Source organism: Nipponia nippon, unplaced genomic scaffold, assembly GCF_047370975.1.
Source record: "Nipponia nippon isolate SJK-2023a ecotype South Korea unplaced genomic scaffold, ASM4737097v1 scaffold_15, whole genome shotgun sequence".
In the NCBI taxonomy this organism is placed as follows: domain Eukaryota; kingdom Metazoa; phylum Chordata; class Aves; order Pelecaniformes; family Threskiornithidae; genus Nipponia; species Nipponia nippon.
Genome location: NW_028262331.1, coordinates 6,308,496 through 6,330,560, shown reverse-complemented (window position 1 = coordinate 6,330,560; position 22,065 = coordinate 6,308,496). Strand labels below are relative to the sequence as shown.

Genomic DNA, 22,065 nt, shown 5'->3' with positions numbered 1-22,065 from the left:
GAACAGGGTAAGCCCGTAGCCTGATACTGCCAAGCCACTCAAAGCACATGCAGTAACGATGTAGACATGGAAAACATCTGAGATGCTGCTCAAATGGCCCGAGAACTCATGGACAGGGTGGAGAGCATCTTCGGGCTGCTGACCTTACCCCTGCGCATTTGCGTCTGGGGAGGCTTACGTTCCTGGTGTTCAAAGTCTGGATGCGGATCGATGCTGAAGTTGATATTTCCAGCCTGTGGGCCCTGGCAGCTAGCCAGGACGGCGGAGAGTTTGTCAAAGTTTAGGCAAAACAGACTTAAAAGGCACCTTTGAAACTCGCCTTTGTGAGCCGACTAATTAGAACTTTGCTGCTACTGGGAAATAAAAACTAAGTGCCTAATTGCTAATTACTGAATCCCTACAAGAAAGTAATGGCAGATGGGTAACCGTGCAGTTAGCGACAGTCGTAGCCAGAGCCTGCTTTGTACTGAGTTAAAACACGAAGCCCAGGCGTTTAAGGGCATTTAAGGATCTGGGCTTTGTGGACGAGCAAATGAGCAACCCAGTAGCAAAAGCAACAAGGCAACCACTGCCTCCTGTGAAAGCGAGGACAGGAATCCTGTTGATCATAAGATTGACTTGTTCAAAGCCAAAAGCATGCCAGACTCCTAAAATTGCTGGGGAGCTGAAGAATTCACAAGACTGGGAAACCGGGTATGTTTGGGGGTCCTTTTCCCATTGCCTTCAAGGCTGCTGAGACCCAAGAGTCTCGTCTTGTCAGGCTTTTACTTGCAATGATGGTTAAAATGGTTAAAAGGCTATAATGGTTAAAAATGGTTAAACACACACTTCCTTTTAAAAGAGAGAGAGATGCCCCGGTTGGGAGCTGAAGGACAACATGAACGTGTAGCACACAAGGTGATGGAGGTGGATGGGAAAGGTTTCTCACAAAGGGGAGACTGGGGAACAACGACAACACAAATATTTTGATTTTTGGAAGCCTGGAGAAGATCTCCTTGACTTCACCCTTGGAAAAGAGGAGCCCAGCTGCCACGGATGCTTTGAGCACCGGCTGACCTGCTGTACCAGCCAGGGACCTGCTGGGGATGCCCCAGCCCCAGGGCATCCCACACCGTGGGCTGAGGTTGCGAGGACACGGCAGGTCTCTCTCATGTCCTCAGCAGAGCTGCCTTGGATGGCTGGGCAGGAAAAATCTCCCCAAAAAAGGAGCTCTGAAGCAATTTCTTGCCCAGGAACAGGCAGGGAGGACTATGGTTTGCAGGAGGAGTGAGGCTCCCGGCAAGCGGTCCCCAGGTCCCCTGGGCAGGGCAGGAGGCTTGGGACCGTCCCCTCCCGGCTGCGTCCTGGTGCTGGCTCAGGCATCGACAGAAATATTTCCAGCCAGATGGTTATTGCTGGCTTCCTCTCCAGGCGGGCATTCGGAAAGCCGAGGAGGGAAAAGCTGAGCTGAAAAGCCCAAATCCTCTGAAATAGCTTCTCCCTTCCCCTGAGACGTAACCCAGGCTCTGCCAGCACCCGATTTAAGGATGTGTCCCTGCCTGCCTTCGTGAAACCCGAGCCATTCCCTCCCCGCCATGGCTCCTTAGAGGTCTTCTCTCTCTTCCTCCCTCTCTCCTTCTTCTTCCTCTGCTTCTTCCCCCTTCTCCTCCTCCTCCCTCTCTTTCTCCTTTGCTTTCGGGATGATCTGCCCCAGGATGGGATGCAGGGCTGCCGTCCTGCGCTAGAGCTGTAACCCAGCTGAGAGCAGCCACCTCCCGGCCCCAAAGGTGCAAAGAGATGAGGGGCTGGAGCTGTTCGGTTGATGGATAAGACCCTTTTTCTCTTCCTTTTTTTTTTTTTTTTTTTTTTAATTTACTAAGCAAGAATCTCACCTAAAGAAAAAATTCCTGCCTTATCCCCATCACCTCTCTCCTGGGATAAGAAGGAATATCCATTTCAACAATTATTTAAAAAAAATTTTCAACTAATTAGTCAGCTCTTTACTTCAAAAAAGAGTATTTATTTCTGGGATTAAATATACCCATCTTTATACTGGAAAGAAAATACCAAACAGGTATGTGGATTTATTATGCTTTTTTTTAGGTTAGCGTGCTAATTACAAATAACGATCTGATGGGGCGGTGGCAGCTGAAAGACTGTAACTTCTCATTAAGTTGTTTGAATAATTGAAAAGTGGAAGAAGTAACAGCTAGAGAGCAGGGGGGTTGGTCCAGCCGTGGCCAAGGGGGACCAAAGGGGACCAAAGGGGTCCGAAGGGGACTGAAGGGGACCAAAAGACCCGCGGGGTCTCGTGTCGAGGTGGGAGGAGGGAGGTTTCACTAAGGGCAAAGGGCTGGCTGGGCACAGCGTGTCTGCTGTGGTGTGTGTTATTTGGGGTAGGAGCAGGGACTTTCTGTGCCCCGCGTTAGAGCCCTGCTCCTACCCCATCGGTTTTGCATCAGACGCAGTGGTCCATGCTCGTGCAGGACGGGGGCTGACCGGGGGTACGCTGCTTCTTCCATGGATGCATGGTTGGGGGTTGTTTTACAAGACACCCAACAGCTCGGAAGCCTCCAGTTTGAAGGCACTTTCAGAAACCTACATTTAGCAACCCTGTAAAAGGGATGCTGTGCTTTGCTATCATGCCACGATGGCTTATTATGGCTTAAAAGCAGTTTTTAATCTATAGGCAGTCTTCAAGGGCCCCTGGGTGCAAGGAAAGGGGGTTCAGTTTGCAGCCTAACCCTGAGCATTGGGGTGAGGATGGAGAAGCAGGTGGAAAAGCAAAGACAGAGAAGGAAAGACGGGTTTTACCTTTTAGGGGTCAGCCGTGGCACAGCATCGCAGCGGTTAATGCCTGCTGCCGCCCTGCCAGGGAGCAGGAACGCGCTGGCTCCGGCACAAAAGTGGCCTGCGATGACAATGTCCCCGAGAGCAGGACATGATGCGGGGGCTTGGCCAGGGCAGGGCGGCGGAGGGGCCGTCTGTCAGCCCTGCCCCACCGGAGAGCGGGGAGGGCCGGCGGGACAAAAGGCGACATTATTCGGTGCTGCAGGAGGGATGAATGGAGTATTGAGAAACACCACCTTAGGGACTGGATTGATTTTCATCCCCCGGCACTGAGCTGTCTGCCTGCTGGCGGGTCTCCTCCTGGGGCTTGGTCAGCAGGAGCTGAGCGGTGAGAGCAGGGAGGTGTAATGGGGCCATATCCCATCCAGGGTGGCTCCAACCTGCACCTCCAGTGCTGTCCTACATCATCTCTTGCTGGTGCAGGCAACAAAGCCAAAGGCTTGGTCCGGAGGCTTGGGAGCCCACCCAACCTATGTTCTTGAGGGACCTTGGCTGGGGGGACACGGCACCGGCACATGGTCCCACCTGGGAGCTCTTCCCATGCCTCCATGTCAGAAAAGCAGGAGCAGCGAAAGGCTGGATGAGGGGTTTCCTCAGGGAGGGTGTTTGGTCACCGATACAGCGGACATCACCGTCCTTTCCCAAGTTCCTGACGATCAGTAGATCCTTCAAGCAGCAGCAGTCGGTGCCCACCCCTTCCGGAGATGTTGCGCCTTGTGTAGGCTGGAGGGACTAATTTTAGGCCTCCGCTTAGCTGAGACTTACAGCCTTGGCTTTAGAGCCAGCGTGTGAAAGCATCCTCACGATGGCACTGCTCCCCCAGCGCACGCTGCTGTCCCAGCGCTGCTGTCAGGCCGACTGCTGGGACTGCTGGGGTGCTGCTGTGGGTTCGCAGGGCGTAAGGGAGAGCAGAATCAGCCCCCGTCCCGCTGCCCAACAGGCTGAGTGAAACAGAGCTAGAGATTCTCCACTTCAGCAGTAATTTCCGAAGGGAGCAGTAAATGAAGGGGAAATAGCATCTTATTACATTTAATCTCTTCCTTGGTTTCTGCCTGACATTCCCTTGTTTGCTTTCCATCTCATCCCCGCCAAATTCGCATCTCCATCCCCCAGATGAACGACACTGTCGTATCAGACCCCAGAAATTTCTGTCTTCTCACAGAAATGCCTTTCCCTGCTTTTTCCCACGGGATGACAAAGAGCGGAGACAATGGGGGCCTGTGGGTAAAGCCCCCGGGGACGTGCCAGGCGAGGCGGAGGTCTCATGTGGAGTGGTTAGCGTGGAGGTCTCGGGGAACATCGGTGGCCAGGAATCAGAGCTGCCCAAGAGAGCTCTTGGGTGCATTATTTCATCACAGGGTGATGAAGAAAGATGGGTGCAAGGCACTGGACAGGGCGTCTTGGTAACTCAAGTGGGATATATGACCATGTCCTGCCCGGTGGGACCCCGTGGGGACCCCTCTGCAGGGTGGGCACTGGGAAGGGTCCCTGGGAGCCTGGAGGCTGTGTCACCCGCAGAGCAGATCTCTTCTCGTCAGGAGGAGGCGGGAATGGTCTCCAGGAGTTCACTGGAGGAGAGCACCGGAGGGAGAGGAGGCAAGGCAAAGCAGAGGGTTGGCCACGGCTGTGTCCAGGATGGGCTTTAACTGAGTGTTTGTCACCAGCGGAGCCAGAGCAGCCTGGGGGAGGGACATGGGGTGGGCATCCTGGCTGGGGGCAAAGTGAAGCACCATCCCTTTCCAAAGGGGGTTGTGTGACATGACTTGGTGGAGTACTAGGTCCACTCCATGGGTTTCAGTGCTTTTCAGGCTTGTGTGGATGGGGAGCTCCTCCCCAGTTCTGCCTGGATTTAATGTGTGACTCAGTTTACCCACGTGTGGTATGGGGTATATGGTATATATGAGCTACGGGGTTTGCTTGTAACCTCATGTAGAAGTAACAGAAGGACAAGCTCCACATGGATGCAGGCAGGATGGTTCCCTGAACGTCTTGGGGGCTGAAGACCCTGGGTGAGACCTCTGAGGCTCAGCATTTGGGTGTCCTGGTGGGTCTGAGGTCCATCCTTCTGCCTGTACAGCAGTCCAGCCCTGAGGTTCTCACTGCTTCCAGTTTTGTCTCGTGGGTGGGATGTGGCCCTACAGCTTCATCTCTAAAAAAAAAATCTCTTGTTCTCAATAAATCCCGTCTGTATTATTTTTCATGTGACTCCTGGTCACTTCTCCAGCAAGTGCCGAGGAGGGAATTGTTTGCAGGTCCTGCATGGCCCTTGGTGGGGCAAAGGCTCTCCTGGCCATCACCACCAACGCTGCTGTCTGCGTGTTTCAGGGACAACCTCCTCTGGACGCCCATCTGCTGGAGGACTGCGGCGCAGCAATGAGACCTGGTCCCGATCCAGCCAGCCGGCATAGCGTGGGGAGGCCAGACGTCAGGGTGCTGCCTCTCTCCCTGATGCCAGCCGCACTCCTCCTCCTCCTCGGCCCCACTGGTGAGCTCCTGCGTGGTGTGGAATAATTTTAGGCACCCACGATCTCCCTCCTGGCCTCAGCTTTGTGGGCAGGAGATTTTCTTCATGGAGACCCATGAGCAGGAATATCACGATGTCCCCAACGACGCTGAGCATGCACAGGGATGGAGGGAGCAAGTTCAGCTTTTATCTGCCGCCATGACCTGTGCATGATGGCAAGTTCAGCATTCAGGGCTGGCAGGCGGCTGGGTCAGGCAGCTGCCGGCAACGGGGATGATCCAGGTCTGAGCCCCAGAGCAGGCAGCGCCGCTGGGAAGATGCTGATGGCCAAGGGATGGGAGGTGTGGGACCGGTCCTGCAGAGGGGATGGGTGGGATGAGCACCTGTCCCCTGAGGACACCCATCCCAAGTCACTCCTGGCAGGCACTGTCCAGCCGGGCTGGGAAGCATTTAAATCGAACTGGAAAAAGCCATTCCTGCTCTCCAACGAGGGTCTGCACGAGCGCTGCGGCAGCGTAATTATCCTGGTGTGACTTTATCAGTGTAATTACAGCCAGGCGGTCGGTAACACCTTCCTGCCTCAACAAAGCCCCACCAAGACAAAGCCAGCCAAGAAAGCAGGCAATTAAGGTGTAGTCAGACACCGTAATTGGATTAAATCAGGTTTTACAGTTCCCACCCCCTCGCTGGAGCTCCCAGTCCCCCCCAGATGCTGGTGGCAGTGCCTGCGCCCACAGTCGGGGTGCGGGGACACAGGGGGGGACCCGGTGGCTCTGCCACTGTCCCCTGCACCGCTGGGCTCTCCCGGTTCTCTTCATTAATGGGCACGGCTAAGTCGCTAACGAAGGGTGATTTGTCCTCCCCTTCGGTGGTTTTATTTAGCACTGTGCCCTGAAAGGGACGGTGTTTACCTGAGCTAGTTTCCCCTTTTATTCTGGCTTTGGATCAGAGTAACGTGGAGGGCTCTCTCTTCTCAAGAAATACTGGTTTCCTTTCATTCCTCATTAATGTAGACATACCAGGCATATTTTTTCAGGTCTCTCTTGACTTTGCTGGAGGATGCTCTCAAATGAATATTTCAGAGCTTTGATTTCAACTTAAAGGGAGATGAATATTGAATATTTAACAATATCCTTTTTATCCACTGCTTTTTTGGCACCGGGGTGGACTAGGCGTTAAAAATCAATACAAACCAGGATCAAACGCTCTTCCTAAAAAGCCTCGCGTCTCCACGTTTTTGGTGCAGAGGTGATCTGAATTACCTCTCTCCTGTTATCCAGCCCACGGGGCTGCCGTGTCCTTCCCCATCCTCCCCTTCGGCGAGCCAGCGTCTCTGCTCCCTTGGTCTCGCCTGTTTAATCCCCAGGTCTTGCCGCCATCGCAGCATCACTTTCCAGCCTGCCTGGAAAAGATCAGACCTCAGTGCCCCGTGCTGGCAGCATCCCGGGGGGACCCCACATCACTCAGAATTGGGGCCGAGAGGGGTTTTGTGCCCAAATAGGAGAACAGGGTGTTTATTTTTCCCCCTACAAACCTCAGGTCTTTGCAGAAAAGGGAAGGAACAAGTAGTTTCTAGTAAAATTTCAAGCTGTCAGAGCTCCCAGAATAAACCCAACTGTCCTTGCAAAGAGCCTGGAGACAAGCCCTGCCCTGGGAGAGCACCTTGGCTCCAGCACTCCAGTTATTTAACTGGTAGGGTGTGGGTGCTCCCGGGGGCTGCGGGGGTGACTCCTGCAGAGCATGTGGGGTGGGTCCGGGGGGGCTGCCGGGTCCTGCCGGTCCCCGCCGTGCCTGCCCGCATCCCTGCTGCCATCATCCTTTGAGCTGCATCCCTCCTCTGCTCGCTGCGAGGACGCTGGGGAGATCTGATCCATTTTCTTCTCCCTCGCAGGCACCACCTCCGAGCCCGCGCTGCTGCCATTCCCAGGTGAGATTCTTCTCTTAAAGTCGCTTTTCTCTAGGAAAGTTTTGTAGTTGAAAAATGCAATTTTTTTTTGTTAAAAATGGGCTTTGGGGAATTTAAAAAAGGAAGCACATCGATTTGGAATAAAATATGGCAAAAAAAGCAAAACTTCTTTTACAGAAGGGAAATAGAGATTCTTTATTATCCCTGTTCTCCTTATTACCCCAAGAGGGGAATTTTGCCACCTCCTGCTGAGTCCCTGTCCCTGTGCCATTCGTCACACCCGAGCGAGTAATTCCCTTGATGTGGCAGGCCAGGGGCGCTTACATGCCTGCTCCCCATCGCCAGCAGCTTGAGAGATCATCTCCATCCCACCAACTCCCACGTGGGACCAGCTCTGGACGCATTAATTGAGGCCAATAAGAATTTGCTAATTGCTTCTCACCACTTGTCACCCGTCATATGTCATCAAGTGATGCCACATGTCCGCTCTCTTCTTCTCCCATTGGGTTATTGCCCAGGCCATTAGTAGGCAAGATGATGGGGTGACAAGGCATCTCATTTATGTATTGAGATGTATTGAGTCTTCATGTCCGCTGCTTCCAGCGGATGAAGAGAAACCCATGCCTCGCCATTGGGTGGGCAGCAGCAAGCCAACAGCTGCCTTGTGCTACAGCGAAGGGTCACCATTTTCTTTAAGGAGCAGAGATTTGGTGCAGAGAGGGCTCCCGCCCTCCCCATGACACCCACCGAGTGTTTGCCACCTCCTGGCCCCGGGGCAGGTTTGTTGCCTGCTGAGAGACCACTCTCTGCCCGTCCTTCCAGAGATACGGCTCGCCAATGGGCCCAGCCGGTGCCAGGGGCGAGTGGAGATCCTCTACAACGGCTCCTGGGGAACGGTCTGCGATGACGACTGGGACATTGTGGATGCCAACGTGGTCTGTCGCCAGCTGGGCTGTGGCCACGCCATCACCCTCCCGGCTGCCATGACCTTCGGACAAGGGAGTGGACCCATCTTCCTGGACAACGTGGACTGCAAGGGCCGGGAGGCAGCCCTGAGCGAGTGCTGGAGCCACGGCTGGGGCATCCACAACTGCTACCACTACGAGGACGTGGCTGTCATATGCAATGGTAATGAGGCTTGGTTCCCTGGGGACAAGGAGAGCAGGGGGGTCCCTGTGGTGCTGCAAGTCCTGGTGTCTGCAGACACCTTGGGGGAGCCCAAGAATTGTATCTCAGAGCCTGTTTCTCTGAGCCTGGGTCAGCCAAACCTCCTCTGCATCCTTCCTCCACCCCTTTCTTCAATCCAGGTCATCTCCCAGCTCCGCGTGCTGGTGCTCCATAGGGTGACCAGCCTGGTTTGTGTTCCCTGTCACTCCCAGCTCAGGGACTTTGCAACCTCTCCAGCACGATCCCTGGGGAAGGAGCACATGCCCACCCACGCTCCTGCCTCTGAGTCAGGCAGGACTCAGAAGTCCCCTTTTGACTTGCCTTTCTTTAAATTGCTGAGCTTTTCAGTAGGAAATGTTCCTAAAGGTGAGAAAAGCAGTGGAAAGCGTTTCAACTTGGCATCTGAAAGTGGAACGGCTCCATGCCGACCCCTATATACCCTACACGTTCCTCCTGCATAGCTACGTAGGGTTTGCTCACCAGCCATGCATCAACGACCAGTAAACGTGAGGCTGTGCAGACCCAGAGCTTGGCCACGGCTGCAACTGCTCAGTGAATCTCTGCGTCCTGCAGGAGCAGGGCTTGGAAAGGGGGGGCTGCTGGGCTGGCTGGTGGGTTGGAGCAGCAGCAACCAGAGAAAGGAGGTCATGGATTGAGCAGGAGCCCCAATTCAAGGAGCTGCTGGAGAGGAGATGTGGAAGGACTGAAGAAGGAGGTGGGGGAGATGGGTCTGAGGGCAGCTTGAGCCCTTAGGTGTTTGTAGCTTGGTTGGCAGAGGAGACCAGGAGATGCTCTGGGGTGGCCCTCAGAGGAGATGCAGGAGTTTGACCCAGGCACCAGACCCCAAGGGAAGGTGCTCCTACCCGTGCTGCAGGGAAGCTTTCAAGAGCCAGCTCTCTGTCGGTTGTGGTTACAGAGGAAAGCTCTTCACTGTGCTGGTGGGCTGGGTTTCCCAGGATGCTTCCCGCAGCCCTCAGGCATGTGTGTGGCTGGCGACCAGGCCGCCTGGCTCCGCTCCCGCCCAGCTCCCCGCACCACCCCCAGATAATTTCACTAGCCCAGCCAAGGAGCTGGGACAAGATGGGCAATATGGTAGCTTGAAACAACATTGTTAGCGGAAGAAATATAGGTAAAACCAGCAGAAAAATCAAAATATTACTGTTTTTTTCTATATTTATGCCATGACTTTGAATCCAAATCCCAGGATAGGTGGGAGCCCAACTCCCAACAGCTCAGCGCAGCATTATGATTTAGTCTGGGTCCCCATGCTGTGCTGCCGGGCACAACTTCCCACCATGCCACCAGCCAAGGTCCTGGCTCCATCCGCCTCCCTGCACCTACAACCGGGCTAACTGGGCAGAGCAGTGCAGCTGAAAACTCCTCTTTCTTTCCCCGTGGGGGCTGGTTTGGTGCAAACCCTCTCGCTTTCCGTGGTGGGTGCTTGCCAGCATGTGTGCACAGCGGTGCCCGAGCTGGGGGAGCAGCGGGCGGGGGCACTGCTCACAGGCAGCTTCTGGACGGATTACTGTGGGCAGCAATGGACGCCGTCTCTCTGCTTCTCTTTTCAGAGCTCTTGCCCACGCAAGCCAGCGAAGGACCGACAAGCAGGACCCTCACAGCCGCGGTGCAGGATGGGGAAAGTAAGCTGCTCGGCCGTCGCTTGCAGGGGCCCATCCTGGCTGAGGGCTGGTAGAGGGCAGTGTCCCCCACCCGTCACCCGCTGCCCCTCCGTGAAGCACCCCGACTCTCTGGCTCCGAGCAGCAGAGCCCTGGGGATCCCGTCGTTGTGTTGGCCACGGCCAAACCCTATCCCAGAGATTCACCGAGGCTCCGATCAGCCTAAAGCATTGCCCCTTCCCTTCAGTTTCTTGCCCAGTTTCTTTGCTGTCATGGGCACTGCCGGATCCAGGCTCGGTGGCATTGCTGTGCCGTGGTGCGTGCGGTGACATCCTGGGGAAAGCAACGTCCTTTTCACCACATGCTGCCACCCTCCAGGTGACGGCAGCATCCGTCTGGTGAGCGGGATCGACACCTGCCAAGGCCGGGTGGAGATCTTCTACCGCGGGAACTGGGGCACCGTCTGTGACGACGACTGGGGCTTGAGCGATGCCAGCGTGGTGTGCAAGCAGGTGGGCTGCGGCCAAGCCCTGGATTACAAGAGCAACGCCTATTTCGGCTACGGCACGGGGCACATCCTCCTGGACAACGTCAACTGTGATGGCAGCGAGCCCTTCCTCTCCGCCTGCTACAGCCTCGGCTGGGGCATCCATAACTGCGGCCACCATGAGGATGCTGGGGTCATCTGCACAGGTACTGGGGCAGAGCATTGCCTTCAGGGCCATCCCCTGGGAGGGAAATATCCAGGAGCAACCTGGTCCCCAAGGAGAAATGGCCTCAGAGAGATGCTGACGTGTCCAAGGTCAGGCAGGGACCCGGGCTCTGCGCTGCAGGAGCATCCTTTCTTCTTATCTGCCGTCATCCTGGCGCTCCGGAGTGGGCTGCAACACCGCGCCGAGAGCCTGGGACACGGCCCAAACAGCAATTTGCAAGGGCAATGCATCTGCCTGCCTGCCATTTCCCTGCTCTGCTGGCTGGAAAACAAGCTGCCCGCGTCCGGAAGGAGCAAGTGGCAGCTGGAGGCCGGGCACGTCACCAGACTCGGCCTGCCTACCCTTCCCCTCCCTAAATGATGTATTTCTGCCATTCTCCACTGATTACCGTTTATAATGTTCATAATCCCCCTGAATTCCCTCATTATCAGGGCTAGTGATGGGAGCACTAAGTGCCGGTGCTTTTCCTTTCCCACTATTACCAAACAAAGAGGCTGATGCAGGAGACAAGGGACAATTTTCTCAGGCTGGTCCTTTCCCCCTTAAATGTCCCCGTCCCCTCTGGCACCTCACCCGGGCATGGAGCCGATGGCACAACCACACACAGCCCTTGCTCGGTGGGGTAGGGGAAAAACGAAGCTTCTCCATCCCCATCACGCTGGAGCACCCAGACCAGGGTCTGCCTCCTGGAGTCAGCAAGTTCACGGCTTTGCAGCTTCTCCCTGTGTGTCACCTCTGTCCCTCTGTGTCACCGCAGGGCTGGACACATCCACCATCACGTCTTTCACCACCTCAGTGGCCCTGGACTACGAAGAGACGCTCACTGCCACAGCCACAGGTAGGAGGTTGGCAGCCACGCAGCTCACCCTTGCACCGTAACCGGGGCTGGGGGCTCGCTGGGGGGGACTGTGTCTTCTGTGTCCTCCTGTGACACCAGCACGGTCACCCAGGGGTCCTGCCACACGTAGGTGAGGCTTGGGGAGTGATGTTGCCCACGGCAGTAGCTTGCCATTGGGCCACCATGGTGCTAGAGGTCACTGGCACCAACTGGAGCAGGGGCAGTGGGTGCTGGAGCCGGACCCCCCCAATGCCCGCATGTCCCCACACTTGTCCCAGCAGTGACAGACGGCAGGGACCAGCCCTCCCACGCCACCGAGGTGGTCACCACCGCTCTCCTTACTGTCGAGCAGGAAAGTAAGTGTGTGGTCCAGCATGGTCCCCCAGGCTCCACATCCCTGGGGGGTTACCCCATACCCCCAGGGCTCACCCCACAGCCCCAGGTGATCTCTGGCACCCCATGGTTCACGCCACACTCCGAGGCTTCACCCCACGCCACCAGGGACTTGCCCCATGCCCCCAGGAGGTATCCCACATCCCCAGGGTTCTCTTATGCCCCCCGAGTACCCCAGGGAATTACATCCCCAGGGCTCACCTTGCATCCTCAGGGCTCGCCCCATGCCCCCAGGGCTCATTCCATATCCCCAAAGGTTGCCCCATATGCCCAGGGCTCACCCCATGTCCCCAGGGAGCTACCCCACATCCCCAGGGCTCACCCCATATCCCCAGGGTTCACTCCACACCCCCCTGGGGTTCACCCCACATCTCCAGTGATTGCCCCATGCTCACAGTACTCACCCCGTGCTGCTTGGGAGTCACCCCACGTCCCCAGAGGTTCACCCCACATCCCCAAGACTCACCCCATGCCCCCAGGGGGTTGCTCCCATGTTCCCAGGGGTTACCCTGTACCCCAGAGGCTCACCCCATGCCCCCAGGGGCTCACCCTCCATCCCTGGGGCTCACCCCATGTTCCCTGGGGGCTCACCCCATGCCCCTGGAGGGTCATCAGGGGACATTGGACCCCCTGAGGATCCCCAGTCCCCCCGGCGGCGTGCCTGTGCTGGGGCCCCCCACGCAGGTGGAGGCGTGCGGCTGGTGAATGGGAACGGGAGCTGCCGTGGGCGGGTGGAGGTGTGGTACCACGGCACCTGGGGCACCGTCTGCGACGACGACTGGGACTTCCCCGACGCCCAGGTGGTGTGCCGGCAGCTGGGCTGCGGCACCGCCCTCGCCGCCACCATCCTCGGCTTCTTCGGCTATGGCAGCGGGCCTGTCCTGCTGGATAACGTGGGCTGCGGCGGCGGCGAGGCTCGCCTGGCCGACTGCTTCCACCTGGGCTGGGGGCAGCACAACTGCGGCCACCACGAGGACGCCGGGGTCATTTGCCGAGGTGAGAGCGAGAGCGAGCCTGATGGCCACCGGCTCCTGCCTGAGGGTCTTCTTTGCCAGCTAGGTGGGAAAGGGAGGATGCATGCGACTCCCCAGGGCTCCCCAGGTCTCCGCTGAAGCCTGGCTCAGTGGCGTGGAAAACCCACGAGATAACGGGATTTCAGCCACATGCATGCTGGCTGGGGGAAAAGGGGTCCCCGAAATGGGGTGATGGGTGAATGTGAACCCCAAGACTCTGGGGTTCCTCCTGCCCATGGGGGGACAGCAGTGGCAGTCGGGTGCCGGAGCGTGGATACCACCTCTGCTCTCTGCTTGTGCACTTTCCTGGAAGCGCCGTGGCTGCACATCCCACCCCACACATCCCTGGATCCATCCACAGCCAGTCCCACACCGCTGCTGGGGGGCTCTGACCCAGCCCTGGGGGCACAGGAGTCCCCTGAATCACTTTTCCCACCCCACACATCCCTGCATCCATCCACAGCCAGTCCCATGCCGCTGCTGGGGGGCTCTGACCCAGTCCAGGGGGGCACAGGAGTCCCCTGAATCACTTTTCCCACCCCTTCCCCGCTGAACCAGGTGCTGACAATGCTGGAGACCATTTCCAAGAAGCCACTGCTACAACCACTACATCAGCCCCAACCCATCCCAAGGATGGTAGGTATCGAGGTATCACTGGGGATGCGGTGCCAGCCCTGGGAACGCTCTGCACCGGCACAGGGTGGAAATGGAGGTGGCTTGGGCAGAGGCCAAGCAGTAGCTGAAGCGCTGACCTGGAGCAGCCCACGGGAGGGGGAAAGCCATGCTGGTGGCATGGACCTCAGGTGATAGACCTCAGTGGGGAGAGGCGGGTATGGACCATTGGAGCTGCACCAGGAACAGAGATTATTGTCTGTTCCTTCAGCCTGAACATCCACCGCGATGCTTTGGGGGTCAGCCCCAGCTCTGATGCTGGCAAACGGTCACCCCCTCATGCTCCTGCCTGTGCAGAGGCAGTGGCAGCGCCATGGGGAGCACCAAACATCTGCTCAGCCTTGGAGAGACCGGGGCTCTTCTTGCTCTAGGGCCCCCCTGGCCAGGAAAGGCCCCTTCTCTGCCAGCCCTGGGGAGCCAGCCTGGCGGGCACTGCTGTCCCAGGGCGGTGGCAGGCAGGGAGAGGGGGATGCGGTGCTGGGGTGGGCACGGGCAGGGGCTGCCCGCGGGGCTGCCTCATCCCATCCCCTCCGCAGGGTCCCTGCGGCTGGTGAACGGCAGCCACCGGTGCGAGGGGCGCGTGGAGATGTTCTACCTGTCCCAGTGGGGGACGGTGTGCGACGACGCCTGGGACCTGCGGGATGCCAAGGTAGTGTGCAGGCAGCTGGGCTGCGGGCACGCCGTGGCGGCCTGGGGCGAGGCACGCTACGGCCGGGGCACCGGCTACATCTTCCTCGACAACCTCAAGTGCAAGGGTCATGAGCCCTCGCTGCTGCGCTGCTCCCACATCCGCTGGGACGTCCACAACTGCGACCACTCCGAGGATGCTGGTGCCGTCTGCGGCATCCTATGACCGCCCACCCACCGGGATCCTCGTGCAGGTACGGGGGGATGGGGATGGTGGAGGGGAGCTGGTGGCAATGGCCACGGAGAGGGGCTGAACGCTGGCTGCTGGTCAGGGACACTCAGTCCCTGCCTCAGTTTCCCCACTCACCCACAGGGGCACTGGCTGGGCCCCCCGTCGGTGTTTGGGCTCTGAGGATGGGAAGAGCTGGGTGAAGACTGGGCTTTCCTCAGCTCCTAAAATACTGGCTGAAGCTTTCCCCCCTGAACTGCCCCTTGGAAAAACAAAACCGATTTTGGTGTGAAACTTGGATGGTTTCAGCCATTTAAGAGATGAGGAGACAAAAATGGATTTTCTGCTGTGAAAATGACATTAAATTATACTCAGAAAATGTAAAAAGGGGGTTGAAATCAAACCAGGGTATTCCAGTGGCTCTGCAGTGAGCTGCTGCTGTTCTGCAATTTGCTTTGCAAACCCCCCAGCAATCCGAATACCAGGTTTTTCTTCCCATTTTGGCAGAAGAAATACCAAGTTCTCACCAATCTCCATGCAGCAGGAATGCAGGTGTTGGATCTCACACCATCCGCAACCCTGTCCTGCTTCACGGCTGCCCAGTATTTCTTCCTCGTGCCCATTTCACCTCCTGTTTCTTCTGCAAACGCCACTGGGTCTGCAGAGAGCTCAGCCGAGAATTCCCTTCCCTGGGGCTTCGGCACAGCCAGTCCCTGCTGAAAAAAGCCCTTGGGGAGCAGGGAAGGACCAGGCTCCCCACAGCCTCCCCATCCTTCCTCCATCCCACGCGGTCCAGACCAGCTCTGGCTGCTCTTTCCCAGGAGTTCCGTGATGCTCCGTGCTCCGCGGTGTCCGGGGCAGGCAGGGAGCTGGCAGGCAGGGCAGGAGCAGACGGAAAACCATAGGGAAGACCCCAAATCCCTGCCCAGCATGAGGGGAGGGCAATGGCGCTGAACCCGGGAGCCCGGTCGCTCCCCAGTGCCGTGCCTTTGGGGTAAGGGCTGTTTACCTCCCAGCTCAGGTGGAAGGACCCAGCCTGCAGCACCCGCCGCCATCACCATCAGCCGTTTCTGTTTTCTAATGGGACATCGGCTTTCGTGTTTTCATGGACGGGGTGCGAGGGTGGGGAAAGGCTCATGCAGCGGCGCAGAGCAGGTCCCTGCTGCTCCCCCCTCCGCGCTCGCTCCTCTATTTGTGCAATTCTTTTGTTAATAATAGGTTGTGCATATTGCTGGGTTTTTTTCCCCCATTTTTCTTATATGTGTTTGGGTTTGTTTTGTGAATAAATAAAAGCCCTTTGAAAGTGTGCTGAGACCTGACTTGCCTCCCTTACCACCCCCTCGAAGCCTGGGCAGGGGCAAACGGATGGGGAACAGGCAATGCCCCAAGCCCAGAGGAGAGGGCTCAGCTCTTGCTGCCAAAAATTGGTGCAAATCCCTTGCTGGCCCCCGTGCTGCCCTCAATTCCCACCCAGCTGGGAGCCAAGCCTGGACCCTTCCCCACCCCAGCTCCGGGGGTACAGCCCTGACCCCCACCAGGCTCAGGGGGGCGAGGTTGGGTCCAGCTCTGGGTTTGTTCCCGGTGGGATTTGGCAGCCCCACGGGCTGCGGGGTCGCTGCTGAAGCGGGTGCGTTGCCGTTGTGCGGCTGTACAGGCTCTGCAGTGCTGACAGCAGTAAATTTGGTGTTGCTTGCTGACGACAGAGGAGCAGATGGGAAAAGAGCCTGTCCTGGGAGCTGCAGCCCCTGCTGCTGCCTGCTGCTGCCTGCTGCTGCCTGCAGGGAGAGGCTGTGACCGCAGGACTGGGGACCAGGAGAGAGGGCTCCTAAATTTGGCGAGGTTTTTCTGCATCCCAATCGCTGGTGGAGGTGGCCTGAGCAGCGGTGTGTTGTGAGTTGGCATGTCCCAGCCACCGGACCTCTGCGGACCTCAGGGACGTGTGGCCAAGCAGCTCCCAGGCTGGTGCGGGTCCCCTCGGGTGGCCCTGGCCCTGTGCTCCTGCAGCCAGCATCAGGCTGACGTTGGGTGCCTCTCCACTGCTTCCCGTGGGCAGGGCCTTCCCAGCACTTTGCTCCCTGCACATTTCCAGCAGTGGGGAAACTGAGGCACGGAAGCATCTTCCAGGCGGGCTGTGGCGGCGCGGTTGGATGTGGGCTTGCTAGGACCTTGGGAGAGGGCAGGGAGGCAGTGTGTGAATAAAACCTCTCCTTTTACTGGATTCCCAGGTCCTGCACGCTTGGCTGCCCACCCCGCTGTCTCCTCGCCTCCCCGCTGCCACCACCACCTCCCGCCTCGCCTCCTGCCTCCGGGACAGCTGGGCGATGCCGGGATCCTGCTGGGAGCAGGAGGGGGACAGAGCTGTCCCCGGCAGCCCCTGGGCCCCCCCCAGCCCACAGCAGCTGTGGATGGGTCAGAGGATGCCGTGGGCTCTGCCAGCTTTGCTCCCCCCCTCCCTGTGGCTATGGGAGACGGGAGGGGGCTGGTGGCCAGGAGCTGCTCTGGAGGCTATTGCCTCTTGGGGTGTCGCGGGGAGGATGATGAGAAAGGCTGGCTGGGTTTTCCCTGTTTTCCTTGGGGACTGTGCCTTGAGCCTGCAAAGCCGAGCTGGTTTTTGGTGTTACCCCACACCCTGCTCCTCTTCGCTTTGGGCTGGGAAGAGCAGGTCCTGCTCTCCCTGGGCTTCTCCCTTCCATGACCTGCAATCCGACAAGCAAAGGGTTTCCAGCCAGGAGAGACAGCAGCCTCCTCCCTTGTCTTCCAGTCTTTTCTACTGCAGCCAGCTTGGGATGCGCTGGGATCCACAGGGATCCCCCCAGACACCCCATGCCCAAGCTGGGGATCATCTCCACGGGAGCAGGGAGTGACAGGCAGGGTGGGAGCAGGGTACCAGCACGGGGATGCTCTGGCCCTGGAGCAGGGTACCAGCACGGGGGGATGCCGGTGGCACGACTGCATCCCGCCGTGGGACCGCAGCCAGGCCGCAGCAGCTGCGTGGGAGGCGGGAGAAGCCGGGAGAAGCCGGGAGAAGCCGAGGTGCCTGCCCAGCTCTTCTCCTCTTGCCAACGTCAGCTGTTTCCCTGTGCCTGGAGCAGCTGCGGCTCCACACCGGTTGATGCCATCGATTAGTTCCTCTCCCCATCCCTGGAGAGGGGATGGTGCGGGGGGCGGCAGGGGGGAGAGAATAAATATTTCAGCAGGTCCAGGCAAAAGCTGGGGTTATTTCGGGGCTGGGATTTATGGGCTATTAGGAATAAGGAATGAGTCTGTGCTGGGGAGAGGAGACCCATTAATCCAGGCTGAAGGAGCACAAATGAGCAAGGGGAAATGGAGGAGGCTTTAATTATTTCGCCACGTTCCAGAATAATAAGCTGGCCCTCCGGCTGAGCGTGGGGCTTGGGAGCTCTGCTCCCTGGGAACAGGGGCAGGCAAGGGGGCACTTGCAGTTAAATCCCCCCCAGTTGTGCTGGGAGGGATGGGGGTCCCATTGTGGGACCAGTATGAGACCAGTACAATCAGTGTTGCTGGGTGGGACGTGGCATGGAGAGGATGGGTGGAAGGGCCCATGGGTCGGTTCCTGGTCCCAGGGGTGCCCTTCCTGGGCCGGGCCAGCCCTGCCACCCACTGTGCCCCATTAAGGCAATCCCATCTGCGCCTGTAACCGGAGGAGCTGGGCACTGGTGCAGGGGTGAGTCACTGCTGGAGGCAGCCCTGGCCCGGAGAGCATCCCTGGCTCTGCTGTGCCCAGAACCACCTGGGTGACCTTGGGCTGCGCTCCGCTCCCCCGCTCGCCATGCCCCCCCCGCTCTCCCTGCTGCCTCTGCATCCCCCCTTGTGTGCCTCAGTTTCCCCAGGGGGACGGGGGCCCTGGCTCACACCTTGGCATCCTCGGGGAGCTGCAGGGACCCGGCTTCCCTGGCTGGGGACATGCCTTACGCCCTGGGGGCACCGAGGAGCAGATTTACCCCCGCTGGGGCAGCCTGCCCCATCGCCTGCGGCGAGGGGTCCCAGGGATGTGAGCATCCATGTGGCGGGGATGCAGGGCAAGGACAGCCTTGGACCACCTCCTCCTCCGATGGGATGGATGAGGACCAGGTCTCCCTGCAGCATCCCTGTGGCACAGTGAGTCTTGCTCCCTTGGGAGCATGGCCCCGGGGTGCCAAGGTCACCCAGCGGGACCATGGTGGGGTGCAGGAGCCATCCGCTGCACCCCACGCCAGGCAGCATCCTCCTTCCCCGCTCCTGCTGGGCCTGCCGCCACGGCTCCCGCTGACGTCACCCCACCGGAGCCAGGAGCTATTTTGGGAACTGCAAAGTCACTGGCGCAATTAGTCCGCTGGCAAAGGGAGCGGGACGGCGGGGGGGGCCACGGGGCCAGCTGGGCTCCACACCGTGCCCCCGCCGTGCCGTGCCGTGCCATGCCGGGGGGCTGTGTGGCCATGGCCCATAGGCACCGGCAGATCTGCACCCCTCCTTACGCCTGCAGGCTCAAGGGCTCCCTCCGCCAGGGTAAACGGCCACGGTTGCAAATCCTCCCATCCATCATCTCCTCCTCGCTGCCTTTTTTTTTTTTTTGTTTAATTTTATTTCGTTCCCCTGGCAGGAGCCGCCCCACGTGGGCTGCCAAACGCTGGCAAAAGCCAGCTCGCTGCTGCCTCGCTGCCATCGCTTGCATTTAGAGAGAGGCAGGAAAGCAATTAGCTGGCAGCGATGCCGGCAACGTGCTTCCCATGGCGATGTCGCGGGCGAGGGGCTGCCCTGCGGGGTGGGAGCAGGGGTCCGGCCGTGCCTGGGCGCTCTGCCTCCAGCTATGCCTTTGGTTTCATCCCGTCTGCATCTTCTTGGATGCAGCCATTGGGGTGCAGGATGGGTGCTCCCGGGTGCACGGCCCGACAGCCCCCTTGTCACCTGTCCTGGGGATGAGGACGTGCCACATGCTGCTGTCACGGTGGAGGGACACCTGTCCCCGGGACACAGCACAAGCAGACAGTGGGGTCCTGCCCTGCAAATGCCTTTGTGCCTGGGGAGGTGGAGACAGTTAGAGGAGACAGTTAGGGTGCTCAGCCCTCCTCCCCCAGTGCTGGTTGCTTTCTCTCGCCACCCTCCTCACCTCCCAGTAACCTCCAGGTCACGGCCAGAAGGGATGTGCGCAGAAATGCTGCGAGAAGCTGATCCTGGCAGGCTTCAAACACCCTGACAGTGGGGCTCAAAAAATCCATTTAAAAATCCCGAGCCTTCCCCATGTGACCCCGGCATCTTTTCCAGTCCCATCCCCCAGGAAAAAACCCCAAATCCTTTCTCCCAACACCTGGGGAGGTGCCATAGCAGGAGTCGGTGCTCAATTCCCCAAACCCTGAGCGGGGGCTTTGGGCAGGGAGACCCGTGGGGCCGGATCCGGCACGCTGCCTGTCCCCTGCCCAAGGGCACGGCAGAGATGCTTGGGTGCAGGCAGGCTGACACCCACCGTTCCCCATCGCTTGGAGCCCCAACTTGGCCCTGGAGGGGGGGTCCCTGCCTGTGCTGGGGCTGGAGGAGCAGTCGGTGGTCCTGGGGAGGGGATGGACGGGGCTGGGTGGGAACAGGGGTCTGGGGGGTGGCTCTGGGGGTGACAGGGACCATGGGAGGGCAGTGACAAGGTGGGGACCATGTGCCCCCCCCGGGGCTGGGGGAAGGGGCCATGGCGGTGGGGCTGGGAGCCGGGTGAAGCTGTGCTGAGTCACGCTGCAGAGCTGGCGAGCAGGACTGCAGCAAGCGGCTCGCTGCCGCCCGCCTGCAATGGGGACGATGTGACAGCCCCGTCCTGCCTCCCCGCAGCATGCTCCGGCTCCTCGCCTGCTCCGGGGGGTCCAGGATGCTGATGGGGGGGTGATGCCCAAGCTGGGGGGTCCCACTGCACCCCAGGTCATGGCTGTCTCGGTGCTCCTGGCCCTTCTTGTGTCTCCCCAGCCCCATCTCCTTCAATAAGGATGGGGTGGCTCTGGGGAGGGGGTCCCAGGGACCCCAGGCAGGGAAGGGGGAGGACTGAGCTCTCCTTCAAGGATGAGTGTCCCTGACCCCAGTGTGGGAGGGGTGTCCCCAGGTAGCAGTGACCGGGGGGACAGCGGGGCTGTGGGGCCACTCACTGCCAGCACAAACACAAAAAGGCACTTGGCAACTGCTGGAACAGGGGGTGGCTTTCCCCTGGGCACCGGTGGGGCGGGAGGGGGGGCGTAGCAGAGACCCCCCCAGCTCCCACCCAGTGCCACCAACCCAGGGCACAGGGCTGAGCATCCAGCCCTGCGCTGGGTCCCCACCACCCCTGCCACCACACGGGACAAAGGGCCAAGGCAGGTCCCCGCTGCAGAGGGAAACCGAGGCACAAGCGAGTGCCCAGAGGATTGATCCCAGATGCTGCCACCTCTCACACTCAGAGCCTGGGGCAGCCTTGTCCCCGCAGGACACTGGTGACCACCCTGCCTGGCGCTGCCCACCGGCCCCGCAGAGCTCAGAGCCGCTTCTGGAGGGACTGAGACAGCCAGAGCTTTTTTTAGGTGCTCCATAAGTGCCGTCTGGGCGGTATTTATATCGGCTCCTTAAATAAGAGCTGCCATCTGAGCCCGACGCGCCTGCTTAATTATTAACGCCCCGTGGGGAGGCGGTGTGCCCCGGCCCACCCTCCCGCTGGGTCCCTGGTGGGGTCCTGCACCCCAGGTCCCCCCAGCTCCCCACCAGCACCCGGGGCAAGGGCTGATGTCCAGGCCACCCCAGGGCACCCTGGCTTGCCGTGGGCATATGTCCCGCGTGGGAGCATCTTCCCTGGGGCTGGGAGAAAGGCTGGGGGGGGATTTTCAGAGTGGAGGGTGCCATGGCATGGGCATCGCTGCAGTTCTCAGTGTCACGGAGCTTGTGCAGGTATTAGGGATAAGGGGAGGGTGGGAGGCACCCCACGCTGCCCTCCCATCCCATCTTGGTGGCTTGAGGTGGTCCCGGGATGGGCTGTGTACCCCGAGGGGCAGGGGCAGCCCCATTTCATGGCAGGGCTGACGCTAAACAGCGCAGGAGGGCAGCTACTGCAGCAGAATTAATTTGGGCTTGGAAAGTGCTTTGAAACCCTGAGATGAAAGGCCAGGGCTGAGCACAAAGCGGTGCAGCTCCGCAGACGGGGGGAAGGAAGTTCCCCCTCAAAGGGGGTCGGCGGGCTCATCGCCGGCTGCCCCACCAGCCACGGCCCCTCCATCGCCTCCTGCCCCAGGTGAGGCAGCGTCTTGGCTCTGGGATGTTTTGCGGAGGGTTGGTGCACCCCCAAGCTCACTCAGGTGTTGGTTGGGGGATCCTTCCTCGGGGCTGGCAGGACCCCCCAGCTTTGGTGCCTGGCAGGGTGGAGGGGTGCTGGGCTGGGACCGAGCCTGCACTGTGGCAGGCTGGCGAGCGCTGCTGGTGGATGCAGGGGGAGAAGGGATGCCCTCAGACTGCTTCTGGGATGCTTCCCTTGCTGTGTCGCACAGCCAGGCTCAGGGCAGCGCGGTGGAAAAGGGGCCAGGGTGCTGGGCTGTCGGGGTGTCAGCGTGCTGGGGTGCTGGGGCCAGGCAGTCCGGTCAGGCAGAGAGGACATGAGGGCACT

At 59.4% G+C, this 22,065-nt stretch overlaps 1 protein-coding gene across 1 annotated transcript; it reads left to right on the top strand.

Annotated features, from left to right (window-relative positions):
• Positions 1-5,202: 5,202 nt before the first annotated feature.
• Positions 5,203-14,465, top strand: SSC4D (scavenger receptor cysteine rich family member with 4 domains). The gene is made up of 10 exons (XM_087752010.1): positions 5,203-5,314; positions 7,185-7,220; positions 8,022-8,327; positions 9,935-10,006; positions 10,362-10,676; positions 11,454-11,534; positions 11,813-11,890; positions 12,612-12,923; positions 13,499-13,576; positions 14,149-14,465. The coding sequence occupies exons 1-10, from the start codon at positions 5,203-5,205 to the stop codon at positions 14,463-14,465; spliced, it is 1,707 nt and encodes a 568-aa protein (XP_087608136.1).
• Positions 14,466-22,065: the final 7,600 nt, after the last annotated feature.